Source organism: Oxyura jamaicensis, chromosome 1, assembly GCF_011077185.1.
Source record: "Oxyura jamaicensis isolate SHBP4307 breed ruddy duck chromosome 1, BPBGC_Ojam_1.0, whole genome shotgun sequence".
Taxonomy (NCBI): domain Eukaryota; kingdom Metazoa; phylum Chordata; class Aves; order Anseriformes; family Anatidae; genus Oxyura; species Oxyura jamaicensis.
The window spans coordinates 179,999,155-180,020,370 of record NC_048893.1 but is presented as its reverse complement, the minus strand read 5'-3'; the positions used below and the strand labels follow the sequence as shown (position 1 = coordinate 180,020,370).

Here is a 21,216-nt window from a genome sequence, read left to right as displayed (position 1 = left end):
CATAAATGAGTTTTCAGACATATATACCAACACCTATTCAAATAAAATTTTACTAAAATCCCAGCTAAGTGGCCCCAGACACTTACGTTTTTATTTTGGCATTGTTTATCTCTAAAGTTACGGTTTCTAGCTAACCCATGTACTGTTTCATACTCCCTAGGATCAGATATTTAAGTCTGAGATTTTAATTAGCACTCTGTGGCTTTCAAACACCCAGGAGGTACATATTACTGTTGCAATTCATTTCTTTTTTTCTCTCTTCATTACCGGGTTTGCAGATCACAGGCAGCTTTAAAGAAAATGACGCCAGCTCCCACTGCAGAGGCAATGGTGGCAGTCACGCACCCTGCCCAGTCAGGCACTTCTAAAACACACGCTATGAAGAGCTGAAACACTTCCAGCGTGGGGGACCTGACAACAAGGCTACTCCTAATGATAGGAGTTGGACTCCATGATCCTTATGGGTCCCTTCCAACTCGGGATATTCTATGATCCAATGATAAACGCACAGCAAGTGAATGCTGCAGTGGGAAGAATGGACTCCAACTTTTAAAAACTGTGTTCTGGGATGAAGATCTCTTTTTCCTTGCTTTTCCCATTCTCAATGCATGAATGGTTACTGGTCAGATCGCATCATAGTACAACCAAGATTCACATTCAACTTAATTGTCCAACTGGTTTACTGAAGCTGCTCCCAGCTACGTAAGATGCTAACCACACACAAAAAAAGTACGGAATCGTCCAGAGAAATTTGTGAGTAAAGGAGAGAAGTACTATGATGGATAGACGCAATCATACAAAATTAAATTCCGAGGTCCCATATATACTAACTAAATATAATTTCCTCAGACTTGGATTGAAAGACTAACCCACAGGATGAATGTGATGGATGGTCTTCTCAGACCACTCAGCCACCACTGTGAGTCTTAAGTCAGCTTTCTGCAGTTGCAGACATGAAAAAGCCTGTGTGTAACTCAAATGATGATGTTTGCCCGAATTTGTACAGAGCCCTGTAATAGGAACAGCCCTGCTCGTTGTAGATGGTGGTGAATAATGGTATTGTAAAATACCATCATCATTAAAACAGACATGGAGAACCATGAAATATTCACTAAAAGGGAGATAAAGACATAGAAGTACTTTTCAATGGTTTTGAGAAATATAGGTTATTTAAAATGAAAACAAAACAAAACAAAACAAACAAACAAACAAAAACATACTCATATAAAGCACCAAATATTTTCAGGTGCCCATCCACCTAACTGCATCATGAGGTTCACCAGAAGAAAGGTGATATCACTGAAGAAGGATCTGAAACAGAAGTTAGAGGTCTTATGGATGAGTCCTGGTATGCTATTTTGGATGGAAAGTATGTTCTAGAAAGCATGGGGAAACAGACCACCACAATTAGGAATACTTGTGAAAGAGTGGATGATGTTATAAGTTGTTCAGTAAGAAAGCCAGGACCTCTTAAGGGACTTCTGGGACATTTAAACTACAACTATCTTTCAGAAATAATCCATTCTGTAATTATAAAATATGCATGTATAAGAGTTTTCCCCATGATCTGTTGAGGAGTGTAACTGCTTATCTAGAAACCCTGCCACAGCCAACATACTAACATAATTTAATAAAGAATGTCTATGATAAATAAGGTTATGTCCACAAATTATTTACTTTCCAAACTTGCCAGATGAGCAGAAGGCATGTTTCAGAATTTTAGACTTGCATGGAAGCAGAGAAGTTTACAAGGATATAGTTATGACAATTTACTATACATCACACAAAGTTGGCTTGTTCCCATCTATCAAGGCCATCCTTTGAGAGCTTGGAGAAGGTGTGCCACCTTTATATGTTCCAACGATACAAACAGAAAAACATCGGCATGTCAATATTTGGCACAGCAAAAAGAGCTACACAAGTTGTCTTCAGTATGCTGTACCAACATTTTGAAAGTTAAGAGAATGCAAGCATTTTTTGAAATCTTCCAGATGACAGATTTGCTGGAAGAAAAAGGCTGCTGCCCTACGCTTTGCAGACAAAGCACCCTCACCCCCCCAACCCCAAAGCACAAAAAGTTCCCAAATATAACAAAAGCCATACAGTTTAATGAAGAAAATTTACTTGCTTAAAGGAAAAAAAAAAAAAAAAGAAGCCTCGAAGTCTCAATTACATCCAGTTACATCTGACTGCAGCAATATCATTTGAATAAGCTACAATCCTATGGAGTTTCCATCTACTTTTACCTTTAGGCTTGTAAAAAATCCACTGAAAGCAGCTTCCATTACTGACAATTTGTATGCCTTACTTTTCTCGATAACAATCACTAAACCTCCTTATTCATGTCTCCAATTTCAACAAGACCTATCTGTTTCCAGCATCATGAATTCATTCAGAATTCATTCTTAATAAATGGAGTGAAAGAGACTGCAACAAACAATAATCTGCAAGGGCTCTCTGTGGTCTTTCTTATCCTGTTGTCTCATCTAGAAGGTCTTTAAAGAATTAAGCTGGCACAGCTTCAAGCTGGAAGCATTTGTCCTTGTCTTGAAATCCTAAAGAATATTTCTGAATACTCCACTTGAGCTCACAGGTTCCTATTTTGCATTGTACTTGTACACTCGGGTTACCTTCACATTAAACAATTCCAGGAAGTCTTTTTGTTCATCTGTACTACAAGCAACTCCTGCTATATAGCCATGTCTCCATCAGTAAGAGCCTGTCATCTGTAAGGAGTTCAAATACATAATGAGCACCTGGACCAAATTCAGAATCAGAAATAATGACATCATAAAAGTCAGAAGAGGAAGTACTTGATATCCTACTACAGATGAAAGCTGTTATAGCACAACGCATGCAAATTATATTACAGATCAATGCAATAAAAATCCAGGGAATGCAAAACACCATTACAAGCTGGATTCACCTCTAAGACTACAAAGAAATCCATAGTATCAAGGAATCTCTTATTTTAGCTAGAAGACTACACCATCACTTCTGCAAAAGGTGTTCATCACTTTGACCTCAGTTAGACTCAAACTCTAGGCCTGCAAAGGTTATGCTTAACAGAGAAGCGATGAAAAGGATTGAGATGACAAAAAAAAGCATGTTCTCCATAAATCCTCGAGTCACTTGAGATTGACAACTTTTATTGTAGTCCTGCAGACCAGAGAAACACCAGCTGACCATCAGCACTGCAGCTCATGAATAACCATGGTTCCCTTGTAGAGTCGGCTGATGTACCAACTCCACAATCAGTTTATAAAACTGACATTAACTGACAAAGCTCTTGGTCCTTCCAAATTTACTTCATTCTTCAGACCCCTTACCAAACAGAAGTGCAATGCCACAAGAATTGTGTGACCTCTGGTACGGCCACAAGCTATGAACGGCCAACAAGCTCTGAAACTTAAATGCAAACTCTACCTTTCAACCTCACCTGGGCTGTAGAAACTCTAGGAATAGAAGGAGAGACGAAGAATAAATTGTGTATGTAATTATCATAAGGCAGAACAGGAATTACAGTACAGTATTTGTGTTAGGTTTTGACACTTGTATTTGATTTTCTCGATGTCTGAGCACAAGTTTCTTCAAATTACCCATAAGAGATTTTTGGACTCTGTACATCTCCAGCTTATACAGAAATCCTTCTTTGTAATGTTAATGCCCCAGTAAGCTGTAGGAACAGTTCAACAGCTGCTTTTGTGTCACTGTTGTCAGACAAGACATGATTACATAGTCTGAAAGATGGTCATTCTTAAGTCATTTACAAATTACAGCTTTCCACTTAATTCATTTTTTTGCAATTGAAGATACTTAAAATTGAAAATAAGCTCACAAAGGACTGCTAACAAAGCAGTCTGACTCACATGAGAAATAGGAAGCAAAGGGAAAGATCACTGAACTCTAGAAACACTTTTAAGAACCTAGAGAAAAAGTGTGTATTTCACACAGTATGAGGGAAATTGTTTTATCAGTTCAGTAAGTAAAAGTAACCCTGAATTCTGTTTGCCACTGGGACGCTAACATTGAAAAAAAAAACAGGCATGGTACTAACTGGACTATTGTTTAGTTAATGGCTGTAAGATGACTGTGCTAAAGTTCACTGATAATGTGGACAAGGATATAGAAATAGCAAATTGAAAGTACTGGCATGATTAAGGAGCTGTCTATTGCATTCTGGTTTATAAATGTGACTTGAGAAAGTATTTGTTGAGAATGTAACCTGGAAGACAGGCTGTTCTGTATAGTCTTCTCTTGTGAGCTATTTTGAGGCCAATGTTGGAATTGTCATCACTGTCCCTGAGGGTGTTCAAGGAAAGGTTGGACATGGTGCTTAGGGACATGGTTTAGTGGGCAACATTGGTAGTAGGGTGCTGGTTGGACCAGATGATCTTGAAGGTCTTTTCCAACCTTAATGATTCTATGATTCTATGAAGTCTCTCAGGTCTGGATCCTCGTTTTCAAAGTTCAAGGTTCCTTCAACTCTTGAAGTGGATTCACAGAACCATGCCAAGTCGCTATGTGGGGGGCCCACCTGGGTGACAAAGTGACATGGGACATGCCCAAGCCAGCAGTGAGGACCTCCCCAAGGTATGCGGCCTTGCTTACCAGCCCGTAGACACATGTTCCTTCTTGCTTCCTACTTCAGTTTTATGCCTCTTGCATTCCTGCACGAAAAATATCAAGGCACTTGTTTTGGAGGCGAGAAACATGGAGTAGAGCCAGCGAGAAGCAGACTGTTTTAACTCAGTAGGAAGTCATTGGTTTTGGTACCCAGGATAGCTCAATCAGTGTGTAAGGTTTTAGGCTAATTATAGATTTGCCCATGGCAAGAATATCAGGTACCTTGGAACTTTGCCAAAAATGATGGATAGTCTGTGCTATCTTCCCATGTACCTACAACATCCACTGTGAAACTGCTGGCATGTTTACTCTGCATTTCTTGTGGGTTTTCCTCTCATTCTTTACTAAACATCATCCATCCACTTAAAGTAGTATGTTAAATCACAGTGAAAAAGGAAAAAAAAAAAAAGTGTAGGTTCTTTTCACACCTTTTTCTCCATCCACACTCTCAAAAGCTGCATTCAAATCTAGTCCCCAGTCCAATCAGACACTTACCTAAATAATGCAATTATTCTAAATCACACCTGGGTAACTGGTCTGATTTTGCTTTCGGTTGTCAGGAACATTTAAGTAGTGTAGATTGCTTGTAATGGGTAGGGAAAAAGAGATGAAACTTTCAAAACATTGTGGAAAAATAGAGGAGGTATAAGAACCATATTTTTGTTCCATTTAAACACATGCTGTTATGTAAGTGTCCACTGCAGTAGGTTTGGTTTCAAATAAAGTTAGACAGGCACACACTGTCTCTCTTGCAGCAAATAAACTTCTTTAATATACCTCAAGGAGTACAGAATATTACAGACTGATCTTTTTTCTAGTTAGTGCCTCAAATCTGCCTGTAATGAGTATTGAAAGTTATTAAGCAATGTTTTTTAAAGAAGAAAACCGTAGATTGATGTTGTCTGAAGGAATAAAAACACCTGGTATTCTAATAGCTATTTAAAAGAGCAACATTACTTAGCATGCCCTTAAGAAAACAAAAAGCATGTCAGCACGTCTACAGTTCTGAAAGTTTTTATCCATTTTCCATACACACAATACAAATTATTCAGGTGTGAAACAAGACAAATAGCAAATCAGCCATTGCCTGAAGTGTCTTCAAACGGACAGAAGAAAAAAAGCAAAATTTGAGATTCAATTAAATGCCTTACAATGCAGAGCTTGTCAACTGTGTGTTTTCACAGCCAAAATCCTCATGCGCAGAACAATTAAGTGCAGCACCCTTTAAAGCAAAACACTTTGAGATGCCGACATTAGAAGCCCATTCACACCTGCACACATGTGCCTCGCACATGGAGCTGTGCTGCAGCATGGGCAACAAAAACCTGGTGGGTGCTCTCTGTGGGCACGTACCGGTGCCAGCCCACCCACACTTCAGCCTCTTCTACCTCCGCGATGTCACTGCTTCAGCTACGGCGGACTTACCACAACATTGCTGTACCCATCATCAGAAAAGCCAAAAATTGGCTTTTCTGATGATTTTTGGTATTTTAAAAAATACCAAGAACTCCAGGACTGGCTCTAATTTACAAATCCCCAGGCAGCTTTTGCCTCTAATATTAATGGGTTCTCCTTGAACGCTATCTGGTTCAGACAATTAAATTTTGCTGTAATTAGTTAGATAAAACTAAAGTAAACAGGCTGAATCGCGCTGGCAATAGGCTAACAGTGGGATATTCAGAAAATGTGGCTTTACTAAGAACATCTGCTAACACCATAACACTTACTAAGGTGTGTTAAGTCCCAGTGTTGTTTTAATCTTCTGAGAAATTTTAAGTAATTGCAGACTGGAAATGCGTTTAGGCTGGCAACAGCCTACAAAACCATCTTTCATTCTGTATTTCACAGCATATCTCAGAAACTGTTCAGAGAATATTCTGAAGCTTATAAATGAGTTTGTTTGTAAAGTTGATGTCCTAGCTGAGAGCACAAAGAGCCTGTTTTTCTTGGGTATGAAAAATCAGATTAGTAAAGAAGTGACAATCTGTAATCTGTGCTAGTATCAGTTTTGTGTTACAGGAGGGTGAGTGGCATTAAACTCCTGTTACTGAGTACCTTCATTGCACATATTGCAAATACAAACTTCATTTTTTTCCTCAATTGTGACAGGTTTTTACCTGCACAACAGGATGTGTGTACTGCACTGTATCAGCACTTTATTCTTACAGTTTTTTTTTTTTTTTTTGGCTATCTCCTCACCTGACTAAAACATTTTATCAAATTTCATTTCTTTATCAAGGTTAAAAGTCAGCATAATTTTGGCAAATACTATTTATGTGAATATTTTCATCCCTAGCTTTTCATATAGACTTCCTTAACAATGTATTTTCTCATTTGGACAGATGCAAACCTGTCAGGTTTTGGACCTTTGCATTAAAGAAATTCCAAACCTCCTGTACATTCAGGTCTTCAACCTCTTTAGTACAATGGAGCTCACTGATGAAGTCTCTTGATTTTTCAAAGTACTCTCCCTTAAAATAAAATTTAAAAAATGCTGAATTGGTTTGATCTTCTTTAAACTTCTATTCAACATAACTAAAATCAACATAAGATTACAATATCTAATGCTCTAGGACAGTTCTGTAATATTTTTATTATTAACAGCACTAAATCTAGAACAGCATTATGGTTTATAGGTTCACTATACACAGCTTTCACAAATTGAATAAATATTCCCAGTTAGCATTAGCAGAATTTTGTCTCTGATCTGCATCTAGGAAGTTTAAAGCATTTCATAACGCGTGAGTATTTCTCCCTCTGGTAAAAACTACACAGCTGTCTGTCTGTATCCAGTCTGTAATCCCAGAACACTCCCAAAAGAATCTCCAGAGAACTGTCCTCCTCAAAGGGATTTTAAAAAAATCAATCCTATTTTATTTACGTGGGTTTGTCCTTTTTATTAAACGCTCATGTATTACTTTAAGAATTTTCTTTTTATTGACAATTTCAGGCATTTCCATTGATTCCAAAGCTGGGCTCCCTTGCCTTTACTCCCCCATGGTTCCCCAATTTATTTTTTTTAAGCAGAAACAAAAATATGTGCTGTCTTCCAGCCCTGCTATACAGGAACTGCTACTAAAAAATGTGTCTATTACATTTTCCCATGATCTGTACACATTGATGTGTGCTGGTAAAACAGACAGAGCAGACAAAGTTAGAGAAATATTTTTAATAAAGGCCCATCAAATTTGTTCTCCTGCAGGATTTTTTTCTTCCTTAACATTGTGTCTTTATCAGAAAGTGCCTGGCTCTTTAAGCTGTCTTCCCTTTTTTGCTCGACAGTCTTCTAAGCAGCTGTGAAAATGTTTCTTTCCTATTTTGGAATAACAGAAAAGAAATTAAAATTCAAAATTTTTGTCTCTAACCACCCTCCATGCAGTAATAATTAGCTATCTTTCAAAGACTTTTCTTGACCCCGGTCCTTCAGTTAAGAGATCTCGGGTTAGTTCCCCACTTGCATCAATACATTCTAGGTCCCTAGAGGATTTTCTTCCAAAAGAAAAGAAAACATAAGTGTTACAATTCCTTTAGAACATTAAAAAAAAAAAAAAAAAAGCTCCGAGTGAAGAATAAAAGAATCCAAATCACAGCTCCATGACCTACCACCTACGGGTGTTCAGTTCCCTGGCAACATGAGACTTCCTAATGATTAGTCAGCCTTAGATTACTTTATGCATAATATTAGCATACAGTCCTCCTGCAGTGAGCTACGCTATGGAAAAAGTTTAGTCGAAGGTGACTGTTCACAGGAGCCTCCTGAACTGTCAAGGTAGCGCTTGGAATTTTTTACATGGGAAATTTCTGTAGGCTGCATTTTGAAAATAGCAGCACGGAGACAGTATTTCGGCATATATTGTAAACCACCATTTCAGCGCTGCAGACCAACACCGCCGTTATACAGAGATCTACTGGATGTGTAAACCCATTTTGTGGGGTTTTGTATTATTTGTGCCTGTATACACAGAATATTATTAAATATGTATGTGCATATAAATATGAATACCTATCACTCATGTACTGTTTCCAATTTTTTCACTTTGAAATGTTATCCAGGTTGGTTTTTAGTCTCTCAGCTTCTGTACTTGGTTTTGTGTTCGATTAGACTTTTCAGAAAAGGCCCTTACTGAATATTAAGGACAAATACATTTTCCTTACACATCTGCTTTCTAAAAGATAATGAACTATGAATTTTGATTTATTTTTCTCTTTTCAAAAGGTTTTGCCAGTATAAAAGAAGCTTTGGACACTTCTGGCCTTAAAAAAAACACTTATACACACATTTATTCAAGACACAACAGCACTCCAGGTATAGAGTCGGCATCTAGTCTGAGAAGTGGAAAATTACAATGGCCATATTTTAACAACTCAGTCCAATTTTATTAACGATGAGTAGAGTCTAATCTCAGTACAAAACCTCTTTGGTACAACCACTACCACCCAGTAAACAGGCAGCTCTCCAGGGCCCATTCTAATACAGTTTAGCAGACGGCACAGTTTGTTCAGGTTCTCAGGCTGAATAATGAAGGACTAATACTGCAGGAACTACTCATCTCTAAGATGTCTCATCCAAACTCGTAATAATTGGAGAAAATGGGACTGTGCTGCTTATACCTGGAACAGGACTACAGGGTACATCTTTTCAGAAAGAGATCCAATCCTAACAGTTTCTTGCATTGGAAAGGATCCACAAACTGTGAAAAATACAAACCTTCTTGACAAGATTACCAGTATTTTTTACTCCATTTCACCAAACGGGTTAAAAAGATGAGGAAGGGTATATGGCCATACACAAAAGAAGGGTGATCCCTACACATCTTTAAAGTTAAACTTGCTTATGCTCAATACTGAACTCCTTAACAGCCTTGGGGGAAGGACGTATTATATAGAGCTACTTTCTTATGCTTCCATCTTCACAAGAACTGCAAGAGCAAAAGATGAAAAGTCTCTCCTAAGTAGCACTCTCAAAGGAAGCTGGCATATTTGGAAGCTCTCATCTTCTGGGGACATGCAGAATGGAGCTTGGTATGACCTATAGACTATGCCTAAAGGCTAAAATAAAGTTACTTATGCCTAAAATAAAGTTACATGAAAGAGGAGGTATCAGGCAGTCAAATTAAGAACTCAAATGCCAACAGAATAATATGAAGATCTGTTATGCCTGCCGAATTTCTGTGTTACTCCCCCAGCACAAAGTCTGTTTTTAGAAATGGAAATAAAAATTTGAATTCCGCTCCTTGCATTTGGATATACAATTGAAATGTTTGTATTTGGGGAAATTAGCTTAAAATGTGTTGTAGGAAAAATCTCTGCTCCTGAACCAATCTGATTAATCTAAATAATCCCCTAAAATTTGGTTCAGGGAATTTTAATGTAAGAAAAAAAAAAAAAAAGAAAGAAAAAGGAAGTAGCAAAAATAAACACATTCTTTCTACTCTGTTATTAACACATTAACACTACCTGATATGAGTCAAATCTCCAGTATATTAAGATAATAATGTTTAAAAATGTTTTTTGTGTGTGTGTGTGTGTTTTTTTAAACAGGCTTAATTTCATGTTATAAATTCTCAATTAAAATGCAATTTAACTCTATATTTATCATTGAGAAAAGCATGATATTTTATGGCCCAAAGTTCTTAGGATTTTTATATCCAAAACAAACTTTACCTTTGCCAAATGTCAAAGGAAGATGCATACTCAAATCCTTATGCAAATGAGGCAGGAATTTCCACCAGCTCTATTTACTGGATGGCGTTTCATTCGTGCTATTTTTAACAGACATCAGAGAAAGCAAATGCTGCAGAAAACATATTGAGGAACATTTGGTTCAATGAAGAGAGTGAATTAGCCTCAACTGTAGCACTGCTGTTTGGCTAGTTTCAATGAGCTACTGTTCTGTAAGTTTCAAGTAAGTCATCCTGATTTTTCCTCAATATATATATAGGCAACTTTTTCACAGAAATAATGCTGAAAAATGACAACTATGCAAATATACACGGATGCTGAGGAGGTAAGGGAAGAGAAGGAATAAAGAGGGACTACAGTGTAAATCTGGACTGGAAACACTTATGTAATCTTCTCGAAAGCTCTAGCATATCCTTATTCCTGTTTAGCCAGAGGGGAACAAAGATTCCTGATCTGAATGACCAAACCGTCCCTGTAAGATATGCTTAGGCAGAAAGGTGAGAAGTGTCAAATAAGTAGACCTGTAAGACAGAGTAGAGAATATTCAAAGCAAAGAGCTTGCAGGCAACAGATAAAGAAATGAGCTTGCATAATAAAGAAAGACCATATCAATAAAAGAGCTAAGTGTTAAAAGAGAAATCCTGAGCAGGAAACACACAAATAAAACCAACCAAGTCAGCCTTACGCAGCCACGTACTTCCGTGCAACCAGATCCAAGCCTCATGCCACCAAAGCTTGCCCAAGAGATGGGTACTTCTAATGCAGCTGCCCTGGGTAACAAACCTTTTGTGTAACAAACCTCCCTGCCTGCCCGCACAGCCTGGCATTTCTCCACCAACAACTCATGGAAACGTCAGATGTTTTCTACTGAGTCTGACATGGGTAACAGTGCTCTCAATGACAGGACATTCCTATCAGTTTTGATAAAATTGTGCAACTGTCTGCCTGATGGATACACGGGACAGCCTATCAATGTCCTTACAGCAAGAAAGGCAAGGGGATGAAGGCAAGCAGCAGCACAGCGGGTGGGAAGGAGCTGAGGGTACTGGGCAAGTGTCTAAGAGATGATGACAGGGTGGAGATGAAACTGGAGTTCTCAGAGTAGGAAAATAAAGGAGGCACTGGATGCAAATCTACAGGAAACCGAGCTGCTTTCGTTCTGCCCGCCCTGAACGATTAGTTTAAGTGGTATATGCCAGAGGACTAGCCCCTTCCTGCCTTTGTTTCTGCCTCATGCACAGAATATCTGTCTCTAACGCCCAGCAGTCGATGACATTTGGAAATATCACAGTGTGCTGAAACACTTTATATTTATGCCTCTGTTGAAAGCAAAGTTGTATCTCAAAGTCCCTAGTACCCACCATTATTTTCCAATTGCCAAAGCACAAGTTTTTGATGAGGGCACAGTAAGTCAGCCAGCATGCTCTCTCCCCCCCCACGTCTAGCCAAAAGCTGCTAACACATCAGTCTTTGTCCTGTAAATCAGGATAGACGAGGACTACAACCAATTTCCCCTTTCTCCCTCTTTTAGGAAGGACAGAGTAATTGAGGTTAGAGAAGCCTGACAGTTATTAACAGGGATAAACGCGATACTCCTGACCTTAACCGCAGTTACTGAATCAGATGCATGTGCATGCCTCCATGCGCGCACACGTGTGCGGACACCGCAGGACTCAGATTTTCCTGGCAAGCTGTCTGCTGCTGGCAGGATGATGCAGTACAACTGCTGGCACTGAGATGTCGAGCTGAGGATGAACGCAGGCCAGCAAAGTCAAAGGGAAATTAGGTTTCAACGATTCCAGTCTTAATTTTCCCCTAGAAAAGAGTCATTCTCATCATTGTTTCCGTAACAGGAACATGTGCTCTTGACAAGTGACCTGAAGCTGCTTCTACATCCAGACATTGTACATTGGTTACGCTCTGCTTGGAGGTACAGACTAGCTTGGGTCAGCCTAAATCACAACTTTTTGACGTGATGTGTCTGTACGTGATGAATTCTGTCACGTTTAGGAGTTAGACTGTGCGACTCAAGCTTGCGAAGCACTTGGCCAACATTAACTAAACATAAAGCAATTTTTTGAAATTTAATTCTGATATTGCCAAAAACTGACTTACTTTACAGTGCTAAGGAAGAAATCTCTGTACAAGCCAAGGAGATGTTCTCATTTAGGGACAAGCCCATGAGTTACTTACATTGCCAGATCCTACTTCGGTACCTAAATAATAGTTGATTGCAAATATTTTTGTGAGTATGGCCTTTAAACCCTAATCTCTGCCAACATATAGCTGAGGGCTACAGAAAAGCATCCTCTGACTTATTTTCTTCTTTGAAAACCGAGCCACCAGCAGTTAAAGAAAAACTGGGACTTCTGGGCAAGTTTCCAGAAGTGCAAGCAAACAACGCCTGAAGCAGCCACTGCCATATCCTACACCAAGGAATTCTTCGCCTTACAAGCTGGCTGATGTAATGGGATGCTTCATTAATATAATTTTGTGTGTGCTTACATTTCCCACAAAACCTTCCTATGAAAACAGAATCATCAGTGATGTCTGATAAACAAGGGGTGTTTACTTTTTAACGTTACGGCAATCCCCATGTGTTTTCACATCCCATCTGTACTTCACGGAAGTGTATGTGGCTATCGTATGTACCCATTAGGTCAGATGTGGAGATGACTGCTAGGAATTATGATGGGGGAGGTGTCTATTGATTCTGTATTTCATGCGATAAACAGTGTGGTTAATATGAAAAACAGCTGTACATGAAGGAAGAGAGAAGAAACAGCGATGTATAGTGCCGACTGCTTATTTTGTTCTTTGATGAATTGCTAATTAACTGGCTTTTCTTAACTGATTGCCAAGGGGCTGTGCAATGCCTCGTCCTGAAAGACATAAAACAGAGAAGGGAGATGATACAAAGGAGCACATTCCCTCTTCCAAGGACAGGTTTGAACCTAAAGTCAAAATAATGAAAGGCTGAGCTAATTGCTCAGCTTAAAGAAGAGGGGGCACGTAGCAGTCCACAGATTTTTCTAAGAAAAAAAAACAATCATCTGTTTCCCATGTTCACCATAGATAAGAGAAGTAGCAATGGGCTTCATTTATAGCATGGGAATCTTGGATGAGATGGCTGAAAAAAAAAAATCAAGGAGAGTTTACTACTGGAAAAGAAATTCTCTGGATGTTACAGAATCCTCATTATCAGAGGCTTCTAAGGGACATGTTAGACAAGCACCTCTCAGAAAATAAACAGGTAAATATTAATCCCAAACTTAGACAAGAAGATTGATTCACTGACTTCTAGACTGTTTTTTTTTTCTAAATTTCTGATTCTGGGAGCAAGCTACGGAAGCAAAAACCACAAAGATGTCTAGAAGTAGTGCAGACTGATGAGTCCTTACTCATTTTCCTTCCCATCTCATTCTAGAAGTTGGTTTAAAAACTTCAGAGAAATACAACACAGATAAAAACAGCCTTATCAGGCACGTAGATACCATTTACAAAATCAAACCAGGCACTTCTAGAGCATAATTCATCTGAACTGTCTTAAACCTCTACCTTTGACCAAGTCAATAAAACATCTACCACCTACCCCATCAATAGGTCTAACGTTTTATTTACTGGGAAAGGAACAGATCGGGGTGACTCAGCTTCTCTTGATACCTACTCTTAGCTAAAACAAATCCCAGTGTAGGTGATTGATTTTCCAATCCCAAAAACTTACCTTCTTGATGCTAGTATCAGGAGCTCTGAACCCAGATCATAAAACAAGGGCATTCTTCCTCCCTGAAAAATAACTCCCTCTTTCCCAATGGCCCTGAACACCTTGATTATTTAGTCATTTATTTTCTGTCCTTTTCTTTCCCACTTTCAATTTTTGCTTTTCTTTACTCCTTAAGCTGCAGCACCAGAACTGTTACTCTCAACATCCAGCTGAAACTGGGAAGATCTGAAGGGATGTAGCAACAGAGACTAGCACAGAGCTGCTTCAAGCTGCTTTTCAGGGAAGCAGAGACAGGCTTTCCACGTCTTGCACAGTCGGACAGCACTTACTAATAATTTTAATGTTCTTAGACTAACCGTGAAGAACACACAGACACAGTATGAGCACACAATCTTCTTTTCATTTGCCAAGCGAAACAAGCTAAAAGCTCAGTTTTTTTTTATTGTCTCTCCAAATTGTGCTCCTATCTCAGAGAAGGCTGAATAGATCTGTACCAATTGATATGTCAGCTATTAATGGCAAGCAACCTAAACAAATTTTCTGCTTCCAAACTTCCCCAGAAATGCAAGGCAACAATGACGTGAAATTTGCGAAGAAATGAGAAACATAGTCTGGATTTTTTTTTTTTCTCTTTCCTAGCTTATTACAAAAGCAAACTCCAGAACAGGTCACTGAAGTTGTATTTTCAGCTGACAGTTTTAGCTCATTTTTTATTTCAACTCTGCATAGTATGTATTTAAGCAGAAATGTTCCAGAGAAGGACAATGCTTACTCAAAGAGATGATGATTTGTCAAACAAATAAAGGCTAAGCAGAGTTGGGTTATTTCATGGATTTTGACATCAGAACTGCAAGGAAGATCTATATACTAGATTTAGACAAATCTTTTATCAGTACTTCTTGAGTCAGCTCTGCAAAAAAGTGCTGCAGGATTCAGCCAGGAGACACTGGGCAGCTGCAAGTATCATCTTTTAGTTAAGAGACACAACTAAGCCCAGACTACACGGTCAGGCTCTCTGCTCCTGAAAGGCAAGGACTGCAGTGCTGGCCACATTCCCACCTGGGAAACAATGCTGCTGCCCAAGTACGTCCCCCTCACATTTCTAATTCTTGTCCTAAAGATGGCTAACATTACTTTTTCCAGTTTGTACATTTTACATTACAGAAAACCACAACAATTTCATTATTGCAAAGAGCAAATCTGGTGCACTATTTGGTTTTTATTTCCTTATTATAAGGTCTTATAGAGAAACATGGAATGTGTCTGCATCTGTTTACAACCAATAAAAATGCCATTGCCGTGTTCAGTAGCAAAGGTACCTGCTTTTTCAGGCCCTTTCAGGTCACAGCATAAGGTCTGCACAAGCTGGCTTCTTCTGCTCCTGCACAACTCAATCCAACATTTGTCTGGTTGCAGCTAAACCAAGAAGCCTTCCACTTCTACACATGATGACTATGAAATAGTTACTGTTACAACTTTTTCTGATTCTTCAAGTCAACTTTTCTTTGAGACCTTTGATATTTTGAAAAAAAAAAAAGATTAGAGGAGTTGATAGCAATGCATTAGAGACATTCTCTGGACTAAGAAAGAGTCCAGGGGAAATAAAACCTTTGTTGGCTCTTGCTCTATATAGAAATAATCTGGAGTTAAGCGGTAGCTCTTTATTTGTTTTCAAATGCACAATGCTTATAATTTCTTTTTCTTACTACTACCATTCACAATTTAGGCATATTCTTTATAATATTAGCTGCAAAACAAGCATAGTTTCCTTAGAGGATTTTGTACATCAAATAAATTACGTTATTAGTCAGTCTCTGACTAAACAGAGATCTCCCTGACTTTCCTCTGATGACTTTGTATTTGCTGCTTGTTTATCTACCATACAGAATTGTAATTTCCTGCATCATACTACCTGTGACACATTATCTAAATATCAATTATAAGAACTGTGAGGTTGAGAGACTGTGATAAGTAGAATAAATTCAAAGACAAGATAAAGACAAAACACTACGAAAGACCTTGTAAAATAGGAGTTTCACCAAGCACATTACTATTTCCTATGGCATATCAGATTCAGGCTGAGATGAAGTTTTATGCTGCATGAGAAGACATTTTTCCCTTGGTACCTTTATTATTGCTTTCAGTTACCTCTCATTTTCAGTATCTGGAATTTAAAGAATAAAAACATTTATTCTTCTTCTGAAATTTATTTAGGTGATATAGTTTGGGTTAAGTCAGCACGATACGGAAAGCTGTCCTTTGCACTGGTTGTAAACATTTTTAAAATACGTTTTCTTACCACTTTCATCCAGCAAGAAGTCATCCTGGTAACGGAACTTTTCCGGTCCACATGCAATAAAAATGTCATCATCGCCAAAGAAATCCTGAAGGCACATCACCTGCAAGCAAAAAGGAAAGGAAGGCATTGTATGAAATACCTCATCATCGGAATTGTAAAAACAATAAATCCCTCCTTGTTTCCATCTGCATGAAAATTCTTCACTTTTAATGGAATCAACAGGGCTTCATCTCCAGATACATTTCAAAGCTGTGCTCTGACCATCTGTTACAAGTGAGAAACACTTTTATGGACACTGCAGGAAAAGAGAGATAAGGTGAAATGCCCTAACTGTCACATTTATTACACAATGCATCAATGGGGTATGAGGTAAATGCCTTTTGTTTACGCACAGGGTACCATTCAGCTGTTAGTGGATAATTAATTTACTTCTGAGCCCATATTTCTACTCTTTGACAGCCATGAAATTAGGTAACAGTTTTGTATGCAGAATTAAACGTAGTTATTTCAGCAAAATCTTCCTGACCAGGAATGAAACTCAAATGGGTGAACTGAGTCTTCATCATACGTTCCTCATCTCTGCCAGCAGAGTCCATGTAAAACCTTTTCATAGGCACCAATCTGAATAATCATCTGAGCTGGGAATTCTTCTTGTACAGGTAACTAACCCCTCTCAACTCCCAAATGTGAGCAGTCAGGATTAGGTTGGTGCAGTTTTATGACCATACTTGAGATATCCTTATAATACCTTTTAATTTGCAAGGTGTTACCTAAAAAGTTTAATATCTCTTTACTGATGTTCTTAAAAGAATAATCAGTAACATTCTCCAAACCTGCCTTTGGACTTAACAATCCAGTTTTGACAAATTTCAAAAACAAACGTCTGACTATTAAAAAAAAAGCTTTGTAAGCAGTATTTTATACTCTGCCCTTGTTTCACATTTATAAGAAAATGTTAGTAGGTTATGTTTGCTTATTTTTATATAACGCTTTGCAATTAAATAGCACACTGATGTTTGAACAGGTAATATTTCATGTTTTCACATCAACTGAATACAAACAGGAAAGTAATACATAAAGCATTTATAAAAATTGACAAAAAAGTTGAGAACAGTCCAATTGAAGGAGAGCAACCCCCTCACAAAAAGCAGGGAAAAAGTCAGCATTTAAAGCCTACAAATAGAGAAGTGCAAGATTTAACTAATGAGGCTAGCCAGGATCCTGCAGACTTCGGCATAAAACCAAACACACACCACTGCCACTCCCAACCTGCAGCGATGGGCATCAATGGGGTCTAAAATTCCTCTCGTGCTTCCCAGAAACACACCAGAAGGCTTCAGCACCTGCAGCAGTTCTGAGTCTCTGTGCTAGAAAAGTCTCGAGGAAGAAAAATAGTGCTACACGTCGTGACTTGCTTGCAATGTAAGATTTGTCATTAAAGGTAGAGCAATAGCAGCTGAAAAATGAGGAAACCAAGAGACGAACTAGCTGAAGTAAACACCAGGTACTCTCAAAAGACAGAAGTACTCTCAAAATTGCTCTGCTCTCAAGCAATACACATAATTTTCGATTCGGATCTACCACAGCCCCGTTCCTATCAACATCCTAACATTAACAACACTACACAGTACCTGAGCACCAACATCAAATATGTAAATATTTCAAACAGTTTTTTCCATGTTCCTACTCAGTTTATGTTCTATTAGTGTATCAGCCTCAGCAACCTTTTTATAAACTCAGTGAGTTTCCATCTTTTTTTTGTCCACAAGACATATCCTGCCTATCTTCCCACCCCATACACCCACCAAGCTTCAAACATCTCTTCTCTTCAGTCAAGTTCCTCTGAAATTGCCACCTCTCCCACAACAAGGAACAAACCCACTAATTTTCAGAAAGACATTAAAAAAATCCTGTGATTTCCTTTGTGCATCCCAAGTTTGACACACTTCTGGGGAGCGATGACCTTCAACATTTAACAATAAGCAGAGCATCAGAACCAAACAGTGACCCTATGCACAAAGTTGAGCTATTTTGACAATGTGCGTGAATTAAAATTAAATTCCTATTTGAACAAAAAATTGTATGGGTTTTATAAAATTAAAACAAACAAAAAATCTTGGTTCTGGTCGGTTAGGAGGGCTTCACTCAAGCCAAAACAAGACATTAAAATGGATGTAGTGAGACCTATCCAGGTTCAGCTAAGAAAAATTTAAAGCATTTAAGGTTAAGCGTGTGCAATTTAGATGCAAATAAGAAAATTATATATATATATATATTGTACTTAACTATACTTGTTTTATTTAATCAAATTTTATTTTCAATTTAAATTCATAATTTTTCTTGCCCCCCAAGATTTTAATAATTTGGGAATGGTAATTCTAGCACCTATAAAGCTCACAGCAAGACTCTTCAGAAGTAAATTCTCTTCCAGCTCCAGTACCTTTATTTTCTTTTCTTTTCAATTTTATACTATTTATCGGAAACCTTGACACATCCTTCATTGTCTGCTTCCTCCTCTGCAGCATTTTCCATCCTTTGTGTCTCAACGTCCATGGCCCGCTCTGCTCCCCAGCTCCAGCCCCTCGCAGGTTACGCTGCAGGGCTTTTCCAGAAGGCATCGAACAAATACACAGCACCCGCTTTTGCGCTTTTTCACAAGAAATCTGCAAGCTCTTTCTTCACACACTCAGTCATCAAGTAAGCAGCAGGACCTGCTTTTTATTACCGGTTTTCACTTCTGGAGAAAACAGCTCCTCAAAAGTTATGGTTTAGGAGATCAAGGATCTGCATCACCTGTTTTGAACTGTGACAGTGCTCAAGAGGTCAGTGTGCTCAGTTGCACGTAGCCAATTTCTTAAAAGATGTTACCAAAGCCTCCCCCAACATTTTTGTTGCTTCCAGCTCACACAATCCTTCCTCTCCTTCTTTCTCACAAATAGGATTTTTTTTTTATTTTTTTTTTCTGTATTCCAGCAGGATGTTTCTCACAGCAAAGAAAGCACAGCCTGTGCAGGACCAGTCAGACATACAGCTTCAGTAAAATGAAACTGAAAAAATAAAGGTTTTCCACTACACTCCTGGTGCTAAGTATACTGTCACACTTGGGCACAAACAAGTTGCTGGCAGAGCGGTGAAATTTACGGTTAGTGGTGTCTCTTTACTGGAACGCATCGATAACACTAATACCAGAGGACAAGAAGTCTCAGGCATTAGGATGTTTTGCCTGAGTGACAAGAGAGAAGACAAAGACCCACAAGGAAAACTGGTCTCTAGTAGAGGCATTGGGCAATATGCAAATCACAGAAAAAAGCCTTGCTGAGCTCTACGCAGCAGATGCAAAATAGCAGAGAGGCAGAAGTTGTCAAGCCTACACTTACCTGAGCAAGTTTTACAGGCTGAAGCCTGAATCCTTCTCAAATCCTCATCTTTCTTGTCCCAGCAAACAACTTAGGAATCCCATGTGCCCTTTCAGGGAGAAACACGGGAAGAGCCCCAGATGATTTCTTATCTCAGAGGTCAGTCTGGTGCTTTCACTAGAAAACCACAGGGGACACAAGGACCAACAGGACCAGGCTCAGCACTGGCTTTGCACCAGGGCATGGGAACTGGAGACGCCTTTAAAATTACCTTCTCTTCTCTTTCTTTCTTTTTCTCTCCCCCAAACAGGGGTGTACCTGGATCCAATGAGGAATCTCCTAACTATTCTGGAGCCTTTTGTTATCCCTTAGCTTGCCTGAAGCATTTAAGGTCTTAATATTCACTGCTTTGAAGTTGGTAACTGTATTATGGAAACCCCCTTCCTTGTATCTGCAGAAAGATGTAAGGAATTATGCTTTACGTTTTGGAGCACAGATGATCGAAGAATAAAAAACAGCAGCTTGTAGAGGCAGTGGCTAGCAGTCAGCAGTGCTATGAAGGAGCAACGAAAAGAAGAGCAGGACAGGGAAATGGAAGACAGGGAGAGGGAGAAGGCAGAGGGAAGGAAAGACGGAGGGAGTGACTCAACGCTTTTTCTAAAAGCATTAAGTGAGTTCAGATAAATAACAGATGAAATCACCTCCTGTAATAGCTGGATTCTGGTTATAGTGAGGCCAGGGACCTTTTTGAATTCATGTTTTAAACCATGCAAAACAAGAACAGACCTCTTTGCGTGTGTCTCCTCAGTGACAGCACCCTGATTACATTCCTACTGTTTTAAAGTTGACCGTGTATCAAGTTAATAGTGACTGGAAATTTTAAGTAAAAAAGAATCAAATACTTGAATGATCCTCTAGCTCACAGCTCAAGCAACAGCATAACACCACCAGTGTTACTTGCTCTCCTGTTTTTATTACACTTTTCATATGCTGTGTTTTGGGGAGGAAAAGAAGGGGGAGCGCTCTGTGTTTGTCTTCTTTCAACAACAACTTAATTAGACTCTGAATTAGACTCTGTTTGGGGTGAGCAATGAGAAGATCTCAAGCTGGGGTGCCCTAAGGCAACACAGTTAATGGAGAGCTGGAAAGCAAAACTGAGGACAAAGAAATGAGGGAGAAAACAAGATGCAGAACAATACACAAAGAGCACTCAATAAGTGGGTATAGAAGTCTTCTGGAAAGAAAGAGAAATGAAGGTTGGCAAAAGGAAAACATGAGGCACAAAGGCATGGAAGTGAATGTAAGAAGAGCTGCAGGCTGCAAGACAGGAGCGTGTTCAGAGGGTGACAGAGACAGAGCGAACCTCACATGGAAAGACACCTGAAGGAGGGGGAACTCAGAGCAGCCCCGCAGACAATCCTGTTGGCAGCCAGTTGGGAAGTTTTAAAGAAATTATAAAGTACCTTTTTGTACCTGAAACAAACTCATGTTAAGTTCAATTATAATTTCCCTTATGGTAAAGAAGATAT

The 21,216-nt window shown here is 38.9% G+C and overlaps 1 protein-coding gene across 4 annotated transcripts in view; it reads right to left on the bottom strand.

The window, feature by feature from the left end:
• Positions 1–21,216, bottom strand: part of DCLK1 (doublecortin like kinase 1) — a 244,283-nt gene that overhangs the window by 103,102 nt on the left and 119,965 nt on the right. For all 4 annotated transcript variants that reach the window (XM_035324411.1, XM_035324385.1, XM_035324396.1 and 1 more), the window contains exon 4: positions 16,332–16,431. In XM_035324411.1, coding sequence (XP_035180302.1) covers positions 16,332–16,431 — 100 coding nt within the window. The remainder of the gene's footprint in view (positions 1–16,331; positions 16,432–21,216) is intronic.